This window comes from Neomonachus schauinslandi, chromosome 6, assembly GCF_002201575.2.
Source record: "Neomonachus schauinslandi chromosome 6, ASM220157v2, whole genome shotgun sequence".
NCBI lineage: Eukaryota > Metazoa > Chordata > Mammalia > Carnivora > Phocidae > Neomonachus > Neomonachus schauinslandi.
In genome coordinates this window covers 1,484,815-1,495,271 of record NC_058408.1, presented here as the reverse complement: position 1 = coordinate 1,495,271, position 10,457 = coordinate 1,484,815, and the positions used below count along the sequence as shown (strand labels likewise).

The 10,457-nt window shown below is 39.9% G+C and overlaps 1 protein-coding gene across 2 annotated transcripts in view; it reads left to right on the top strand.

Annotated features, from left to right (window-relative positions):
• Positions 1-1,878: 1,878 nt before the first annotated feature.
• The window catches only part of ASH1L (ASH1 like histone lysine methyltransferase), a 166,395-nt gene continuing 157,816 nt past the window's right edge, over positions 1,879-10,457 (top strand). For both annotated transcript variants that reach the window (XM_021682126.2, XM_044915859.1), the window contains exon 1: positions 1,879-2,372. In XM_021682126.2, coding sequence (XP_021537801.1) covers positions 1,953-2,372 — 420 coding nt within the window. In that variant the 5' untranslated portion in view covers positions 1,879-1,952. The remainder of the gene's footprint in view (positions 2,373-10,457) is intronic.

Below are 10,457 nucleotides of genomic sequence, written 5' to 3'. Positions count from 1 at the left end.
GTACTTTTTTATTTTTTCAATTAATTTATTTGAGAGAGAGAGAAAGCGACCATGGGAGGGCAGAGGGGGAGGAAGAAGCAGACTCCCCACTGAGCAGGGAAGGGAAGGGAGCCCGACGCAGGGCTTGATCCCAAAACCCCGAAATCATGGCCTGAGCCAAAGGCAGCCACTTAACCGACTGAGCCACCCAGGCGCCCCAGGACTTTGTACTTTTAGAGGGAAAGAAAGCACACGGCACAGAAGCAAAAATGAACATGATCTGTTAGGGACAGTAAAGGAAACTGAATTGACGACGTCATAGGGGATGTGTGTTGGGAAGTAAGGACAAGCAAGTTTGAGTATTTACGAGCTGGATTATGAACAGCCTTGAAAACTGTTGTGAAGCATTAGCAAGAATTGTTAGAGTGAGCTGATTGGAAGATTACCGTTGTGGCTGTTTTTGTGAATGAACAGAGTGGGAACAAACTGAAGAGTTTAGTCAACTGGCCAGTATTTACTGAATACTTAATATGCTGCTACTCTTAGTAATAATAATTAATTATTGGTACCTTCTCTTGAACCCTTGCTGTGTTGCTAGGCATCGGGCTATGCATTTTACTTACATTCCTTGTAGAAGTTGTGAAATAGTTATATGATCTTTGTCCTTGAGAATCTTACGATCTTGTCGGAAGGAAAAGTCTTAAGGCACGTATTTTAAACTATGAAATATGCTACTCCATAAAAGGAATGTTCTAAGGAATAGGCTGTTCTTCTTCTTTTTTTTTTTTTTTTAAAGATTTTATTTATTTATTTGACAGAGAGAGAGATAGCGAAAGCAGGAACACAAGCAGGGGGAGTGGGAGAGCGAGAAACAGGCTCCCTGCCGAGCAGGGAGCCCGATGCGGGACTCGATCCCAGGACCCTGGGATCATGACCTGAGCCGAAGGCAGACGCTTAACGACTGAGCCACCCAGGCGCCCTGTTCTTCTTTTTTCAGATACTTGTCCTGGATCTTGATTGGATATATGCTTAGAATAAAAACTAGTCTGTCAATCTTCAAGAATAGTGAATTGTTTTGGTTTTATATTTGCTAGTCAGCCTTCTGATTATATGGTAATCTGGTTTCCTGAACATCTTTATTTTTGAGAAGGAGGTTGCCCTGTGTAGATTATTCAGATTCACAGGTAAGGTGTATATCTTTTATAAAATAATAATTTGCTCATTTAAAAATATTTTATGAATTTGGAAAAAAATATTTATGGATTTGGGGAATTAAAGCATGCCAACTGACTATTCACTATTAGGAAAACTTGTAAAATTAAATTTCTGGTTTTCAAAGTTTTTATATCAATTGTTATAAATCATTTATACAACAATTTTTTAGTGTTTGTCTTTCTCACTAGAGTATAAGTCTTGTAAATTTAGGAACTGGGTCTGTTTTGTTGAGTACTGTGTTTCCAGGTTTTTGCACAATGCCTGGCACATGATAGGAGCTCAGAAATATTTTTGAATGAATGAATGAGTGAATGAATTCAGAGTTTAATTGTACACCAGCAGCAGAGATAATTCCAGCCTAAGAGTCCTAACCTGAAAAGCCCGAAACCTCTTAAAAAAGGTTGGAGCACTAAAACCAGTCCATAACATGTATTACTACAACTAGTTTATGGTATCTGTAGAATAATAAGCTTATTCTAAAATTTTAAATTTATTTATAACTAAATTAAGTTCATTTTGTACTGTATTTTGGTTAGTTACAACTGTGATTTGGGATTCTTCCTGACCTCCTTGCCCCTCTCCCCTTATACCCATTTTTCACATTAAGCAATAGTTGCTTTCTTTTCTGATGAATTTTTGTTACGGTTTATCCTGCAGAGAAAGAGATGCTGGATGCAAGTTTTGGAGATCCCTGTTTTTTATGGAACACAGTTCTGTAAAATTTCCCTAAGCTTCCTTGGCAATAACAGACACTTGTGATGGACCCTAGAAATACTGCTATGTTAGGATTGGGTTCTGACTCTGAAGGATTTTCAAGAAAGAGTCCCTCTGCCATCGGTACTGGCACAGTGGCCAGCAAGAGAGAAGGAGAGCTAGAGAACAGCACAAAAGAGGAAGAGGACCTTCGCAAGTGGAATCGGGAAAGAAACAGCGAAGCAGGGAAGGAGGATGGTTTGACTGATGCACAGCAACAGTTTTCAGTGAAAGAAACAAACTTTTCAGAGGGAAACTTAAAATTGAAAATTGGCCTTCAGGCTAAGAGAACTAAAAAACCTCCAAAGAACTTGGAGAACTATGTATGTCGACCTGCCATAAAAACAACTATCAAGCACCCAAGGAAAGCACTTAAAAGTGGGAAGATGACAGATGAGAAGAATGAGCACTGTCCTTCAAAACGGGTGAGTAGAATTTTTGACATTACTTGGATTTCTTTATTAATTTTTTATCCAACTTTCATACTTATTACGGGAAGTTTGATTTTAATCTCTGTTATTTCCAAATAGTCCGTTTTGTGAGACTACAAGAGGCTCTGAGGCTTGTCAGGGACGTGCATGATAGCATGACCGTGAATGCATGTGTATTTGTATGGCAGACATTTGAAATGGGATATACCTATGTTGTTACTCCTGCATGTGATAGTGGAAAGAATACTGGCTTTGCAGTTAGGAATTTCCTACATTTGAATCTCACCTTCCTATTTACTAACATTGTTATAGACAGATTAACAGGGAAGAAATTGAGGCTCAAAGATGTCAAATGATTATAATACCACTTACCTTTTAAAGGTGGTTGTAAGGATCCAGTGAACTACCATATGTTGAAAGCTTTTGTGGGTTTTTGTGTTTGGTTTGGTTTGGTTTGGTTTTTCCTTCTTTTTTTTTTTTTTAAGAAAAGGAGAGAGAGAGTATGAGGGGTAGGGGAGGGGCAGAAGCAGAGGGAGAGGGAGAGAGAGAATCTTAAGCAGGGCTCGATCTCACAACCCTGACACCATGACCTGAGCTGAAATCAAGAGTTGGAAGCTTAACTAACTGAGTCACCTACGCGCCCCATACGTTGAAAGCTTTTGTAAAATGAACTGTTTAATACAAGGATTAATTCCTGTCACTCTTCATAAAGCAAGTTGATACATTAAAAATTGTCACCTCCTTCTCGTAGGCTATCCAAATATAATAACTAATTTTTCAGGGCACCTGGGTGGCTCAGTCAGTTAAGCTGACTGCCTTTGGCTCAGGTCATGATCCCAGCGTCCTGGGATTGAGTCCCGCATTGGGCTCCCTGCTCAGCGGGAAACCTGCTTCTCCCTCTCCCTCTGCTGCCTGCCCTGTTTGTGCTCCCGCTCTCTCTCTCTCAAATAAATAAATAAAATCTTTTTAAAAAACTAATTTTTCTTAACCTTATTTATTCTGTGCAGTAAAGATACTAAATTTGTGAGGCGCCTGGATGGCTCAGTCGGTTAAGCTTCTGCCTTCGGCTCAGGTCATGATCCCAGATTCCTGGGATCGAGCCCCACATCAGGCTCCCTGCTTAGCGGGGAGCCTGCTTCTCCCTCTACCTCTGCCTGCCTCTCTGCCTACTTGTGCTCTCTCTCTATCTCTCTGTCAAACAAGTAAATAAAATCTTAAAAAAAAAGGATATTAAATTTGTTTTAGGTTACCTGTTGACCACAAGTTTTAGCCATTTCTCTTTTTTCTTTGTCTTTTTTTTTTTTTAGATTTTATTTATTTATTAGAGCACGAGAAAGCACAAGTGGAGGTGGGGTGGGGAGGAAAGGGAGATGCAGGCTCCTTGCTGAGTAGGGAGCCTGACGTGGGGCTCGATCCCATGACCCTGGGATCATGACCTGAGCCGAAGGCAGCTAGACACTTAACCGACTGAGCTACCCAGGTGCCCCTAGCCATTTCATACAATATCTAATTTCAGGCGATGGGCACCATACGTGCCCATGTGCAGATTTAAATTATTTGTATATATAAGTAAAACAATGAATCTAGCTAGAAAGAATTGGCTTAACATTTTGGCTAAAATTTTGAAATATTCCTGACTGTGTGAAATAACAGTTTTTACTGTTAATAACATCAAATTCATGTGCTTTCTGCATGTTAACAGAAACCATAATGATGCAGGCTCTCTGTTCTTCAAATTGCTGTGGCATCCAGAAATTTTTAATAGTTGCTATTCTTCAAAGATTATAGACATGTAAAGTAGTTTGGGATGTTTTATGGATAAAATGAACTGTGAATGAGTTAGAAGCCAGGGAAAAAACGGGTATTGTACCAATTCTTGAAAAAATGAACTGGATGAATCTTTGCTAAGTTGAGTAACCTCCCCTGAGCCTTATTTTCCTCATGAGGGTATCTGTTCCTGCTGAACGCAAGGATTTTCATAAGGTTGATTGAAAGAGATTTTTATGTAGACCTTTTTCCTTAAAACAATGTAAGAGTTTGTAAAGTCTCCTTCCTTGTAAAAGTCTCCAGTCTTCTCATTTATAGTGGGACTATGAATGCCTATCTTCAATGGTTGTATACAAAATTAAATTTATATAAAGCATCTGGCATGTGACAGGTTCCTGTGAATGTTTTCTTTTCCTTGTTACAGCCTGATGTAAGGCTTCACAACCTGCGGTCCCTGGGAGGATGCTGGCGTGTGGGGTTGTCCTCACAATGCGACAATCAGTATAGAGTTTTGTGTTTTTACATAGCTATCACCAGCTTCTTAAAGGAGGTCATGACTCTAAAAAGATTAAGCATCCTTGGCCAAGGAAGGAAAGAGGGACTATTACGAGTCATGTTGGTAGTTTTAAGAAAGTGTGGGCACTTTGTTTTATTTATTTTAAAACAAGGCTCTACTAAATGCAACTGCAACATTTACCCCCAATTCTTCAAAAGTAGTTGGGTTTGTCAATGTTGCTTTTAAAGCAAATATTACAGGGCACCTGTGTGGTTCAGTCAGTTAAGTGTCCGACTCTTGATTTCAGCTCAGAGTGAGATCGAGCCCCATGTGGGGCACTGTGCTGGGCGTGGAGCCTGCTTAAGATTCTCTCTCTCCCTCTCTCCCTCCCTAAAAAAATAAAATAAAAGATAAAGCAAATATTAGGCCTTATATTCCTAATAAAAACAAATATCGATCATATATTTTATCTCTACATAGAATTTTTCTTTCAGCAGTATTCAGAGAGCAAAAACAAGGCCCTCTGAAAAAATAAGTTGTTTGCTGTTATGATTAGTACTGAATGATTGTTAACTGTTTAATTTTTTAAACTGCTTATGTAATTTTTATTTTTATTTATTTTTTAAAGATTTTATTTATTTATTTGACAGAGAGAGACACAGCGAGAGAGGGAACAGAAGCAGGGGGAATGGGAGAGGGAGAAGCAGGCCTCCCGCGGAGCAGGGAGCCCAATGCGGGGCTCAATCCCAGGACCCTGGGATCATGACCTGAGCAGAAGGCAGATGCTTAACGACTGAGCCACCCAGGCGCCCCCTGTTTATGTAATTTTTAAAAGCAAAACCCAAGTTCAGTTCCATGAGTGAAATTTTCCCTTTTCTTGAATTATGTGACATACTGTTAAATTTATGGTAGTTTACTCATGAACTCTTTATTTAGAGGGATTCAAATATGTCACTAATTTATGAAAAATTTCAGTTCATTGTTTAGGAACTAGGACATTAATAACTGGAGTGTGAAGTTTAGTTCAGTCTTTTGAGAAAATATTAGAGGATGATACTTTTAATGTCTTTTATTTAAAGTTATATTAAAGATTTTAAGGGTCCTGAATCTCTTTTTATTAAATGTATTTGTAATGTATTTTTTAATATGTTTTTAGATTTAATATGTTTTTAAAGATACTGAGTTACAGTGCTGTGTACTTGGTGTGAAGGTGTACTTGGTTTATGTTTCAGTAATTTTGAGACCTTTCTATATTACATTTTGGCAAAACTGAAAAATTTCATATTAATGATAATAATAATTGAGTGTTGGCAGGAATCTAGGGCAACAAACTCTCTCATCCACTGCTGGTGTTGAGTAAATTGGTATGGCACTTTTTGAATTGTGCTATTTTTTTGTTGGTGAGTTTTCACGGTTCTTTATACATTCTGCATATAAGACTAGCTAATACTAACTCCCCGTGTGGGTTGTCTTCTCACTCTCTTGACAGTGTCCTAGATGCACAAGGGTTTTCAGTTTTTTGTTTTTTTTTTTTAAAGATTTTTTATTTATTTGAGAGAGAGAGAACACATGAGAGGGGGGAGGGTCAGAGGACGAAGCAGACTCCCTGCCGAGCAGGGAGCCCGATGCGGGACTCGATCCAGGGACTCCAGGATCATGACCTGAGCCGAAGGCAGTCGCTTAACCAACTGAGCCACCCAGGCGCCCAAGGGTTTTCAGTTTTGATGAACTCTAGTTTATCTATTTTTTCTTCTATTGCCTATGCTTTTGGTGTCCTATCCAAGAAATCACTGTCAAATCCAGTTTATTGAAGATTTCCCTCTATGTTTTTTTCAGGGTTTTAATCATTCTTGCTCTCTGAATTCAGAAACTAATTCAGACAGCAAGAGATACTTTGGACATGGGAAGCTGTTATAAAAAATGTCATGTGTAGAGGCACCTGAGTGACTCAGTGAATTAAACATCAGACTCTTGATTTTAGCTCAGGTCATGATCTCTGGTGGAGAGATTGAGGGTCCGTCCCCCCCCCCCCCCGGTGGGGGGTGGCGGGCTTCCTGCTGTGTGTGGAGCCTGCTTAAGATTCTCAGTCTCCTTTTCCCTCTGCCCCTCCCCCACTAAAAATATATAAAATAAAATGTGTAAGCGTATGGATATTGGACCAGAAAATATTATTTGAGGGCGCCTGGGTGGCTCAGTTGGTTAAGCGACTGCCTTCGGCTCAGGTCATGATCCTGGAGTCCCGGGATCGAGTCCCACATCGGGCTCCCTGCTCGGCAGGGAGCCTGCTTCTCCCTCTGGCCCTCCCCCCTCTCATGTGCTCTCTGTCTCTCTCATTCTCTCTGTCTCAAATAAATAAATAAAATCTTTAAAAAAAAAAAAAAAGAAAGAAAATATTACTTGATTAGGTAATAAACTCCTATGATTCAGAATTTAAGAGATAAAAAAGGAAACAATGAAATATTGTCACCGTCATTACCCTTCTCCCCCTCTGAGTAAATCTATTTTGGAATCCCTTTTTAGACAATCTCATGATAACCCCTTAGCAACTGTGATAACGATTAAGCAGAACAACCATTTCTCAGTCAAAATGAAGAAAACTGATATGTATATTGAATACATTTTCAGGTTTAATTTACACTTGGAAAATAATACCTCACTAAGAACTAGTTGTTTTGTTTTTATTTTTACTTATTTTTTAAAGATTTCATATATTCAACAGAGAGATAGCGAGAGAGAGAACACAAGCAGGGGGCGTGGCAGGCAGAGGGAGAAGCAGGCTTCTCGCCAAGCAGGGAACCCAGTGTGGGGCTTGATCCCAGGACCCCAGAATCATGACCGGAGCCGAAGGCAGACGCCCAGTGACTGAGCCACCCAGGCGCCCCTGTTTGTTTGTTTTTAAAGATTTTATTTATGTATTTGACAGAGAGAGCACAAGCAAGGGGAGAGGCAGGGAGAGGGAGAAGCCACCCAGGCACCCCAAGAACTAGTTGTTTTGGAACCAAAATTGGTGCAAAGAATCTTCCAGGAAAATAACTTCCAACATTAGAGTCTGTAATATCTCCCAAAAATATATTATCTATATGCAGGCAAATACATATGTCTCCCTCCTCCCCCATTAAAAAATATAAATAGTTGGGGTGCCTTTGTGACTCAGTCGGTTAAGGATCCAACTCTTGATTTGGCTCGGGTCGTGGTCTCAGGTTCCTGGGATTGAGCCCCACATTGAGCTCAGCGGGGAGTCAGCAACTCCCTTTCCCTCGGCCCATCCCCCACTGTGCGGGTGCTCTCTTTAACTCTCTCTCAAATAAATAAAGAAAATCTTTTTTAAAAATTCCTGTAAGGGGCACCTGGGTGGCTCAGTTGGTTGAGTGGCTGCCTTTGGCTCTGGTCATGTCATGATCTCAGGGTCCTGGGATCAAGCCCCACATCTGGCTTACTGCTCTGTGGGGAGCCTTCTTCTCTCTATCGCTCCCCCTGCTCGTGTTCAATCTCTCTCTCTGTCAAATAAATAAATACAATCTTAAAAAAAAATTTCCTATAAAAATTTGGGTTTTGTTGTCTTGCCACTTCATGTGGTGTCTGTCATTTCATAAGTTGTCAGAATGGTCTATTCATTCTTCTGTAGCAGCATTTTAGAAAATAAGAGTAGAGGTGGAAGTCATAGTATTTACCTGCATTTATTACACATGAACTTAAAAGGAGAAGAGGTAATGGTACCTTCCTTTCTGTCATTTAAACAAAATTCCAGCTTTGGAATTGTGCAGCATGTATGTGCAGTTACATGTGATCCCAGTTTACTTAGGTTACTAAGCCAAAAAATGGTGCTTTTGTGACAAATGAAAAATAACCAAAATATCTGTTTCCTGTGGCCGGTGATTAAAACTGAAACTTGTTTGAGTTTAATGGGATTGGGGTCTATTTCAATACCACTATACACTGATTACAATTTAGGTCACAGAGCATTGAACCTCTAGTACTATGTTGACTGACATTTTGCCGGTGAATAGTTTATTCGTTGTCATTTTAGCCTCGAGTGGATTTAATGAGCACAGTGGATTATAAATAAAATTTACAGCGCTAATTATAATTTTCGTCCAAAAGATAGTTTTCTATTTGGAAAAGAAACGCCTGTGCCGATGTAATAGATTCTCTAGAAAACAGCTCATTGAAGAGGTGATTTTGAATTTCAGTGAAGTGATTTTTATGCAGAGTTATTAAAACCCACATGAGTCCAAGTATTCTAATTTAATTCCTTTTGGTCTGAGATTTTATTAAATTACAGAACTGATAGATTAATGTTTCTTTAATAAGAAACTATACAGATAATAATAATAGTATCTCAGCTCTTGCTTAGTGTAGCTAATTTGCCTAGCAGTTTTTAAATTGCTGCACACAAATCCCAATTGTTTTGAAATGAAATGTTGAGGGAAAAGTGGGTTAGATACTACCTAGGTTTTGCCTTTTGTTTCTTTCCCTTTTTTGCCCCCCAGCGAGAGAGGGAAAGAGTGCGCACACGCCGGGGGTAGGAGGTGTGGGGCAGAGGAAGAGAGAGTATCTTAAGCAGGCTCCATGCCCAGCGCAGAGTGTGATGTGGGGCTGGATCTCACGACCCTGAGATCATGACCTCAGCCGAAATCAAGAGTCAAAGGGGGCTTAACTGACTGAGCCACCCAGGCGCCCGTATCTATTATACTTTAGGTAACTGGTCAAGGGATTAATATTTTACTTGCATTACTTACATTTACTTGTATTACTTATATTACTAATAATTGTACTTTTCACAAAGGAAGATCAAGTTTTTTCATTTAATTTTAGACATAATCTCTAGTCTAGCCTCACAGTATTCTTTGATTTATCTATTTCTCCATAAAATATTTGAGTGCCTATCCTGTGCAGTAAACAGGTTATTACCATGTGATAACTTCCATAATAAAAATACAGACAGAGTACTTATGAATTCACAGAATCATTGGGAGAAGGTGGGTGGAGAATATGCAAGGAAAGCTTTATAGAGGTGTTCATATTCAGAATTAGGAATTGGCATCTTTGTTAGAATTTTCTAGAAAGAGGGGCTTTGGGGGAGCAAAGTAAATACAAGGGCAGAGGCACAGCTAGCATGTCTCACAGGTTTGTCAGTTGTGATACAGGATAAGAATCTGAAGGCCCTTTAAAGTAGGTGAGTCCTGAGAAAATACAAAGTGGAGGACTGCTTAGGGTACTTACATGTTCTGCTTTTTCGTGTTGCACTCAAAACTTAGGGAGACTCCAGTTTTTGTCTGCATTTTCTTCTTAAGAAATCTTGGGTTGAAGTTTCTTCTCTGTTTCGACTTAGAAAGTGTTTTAATTTTAATTTTAATTTTTTTTTTAAGATTTTATTTATTTGACAGAGAGAGAGAGACAGCGAGAGAGGGAGCACAAGCAGGGGGAGCGGGAGAGGGAGAAGCAGGCTTCCTGCCGAGCAGGGAGCCCGATGCGGGGCTCGATCCCAGGACCCCGGGATCATGACCTGAGCCGAAGGAGGTCGCTTAACGACTGAGCCACCCAGGTGCCCCATATTTATTTATTTTTTAAAGATTTTATTTATTTATTTGTCAGAGAGAGAGCACAAGCAGGGGGAGCGGCAGGCAGAGGGAGAGGGAGAAGCAGTCTCCCCGCTGAGCAGGGAGCCCAACGTGGGGAGATCCTAGGATACTGAGATCATGACCTGAGCCGAAGGCAGACGCTTAACCATCTGAACCACCCAGGCGTCCCATGTTTTGATTTTTAAACCATGTAGTGTTGCTTCTAACATAAAATTTTTTAAAAATTGCATGACC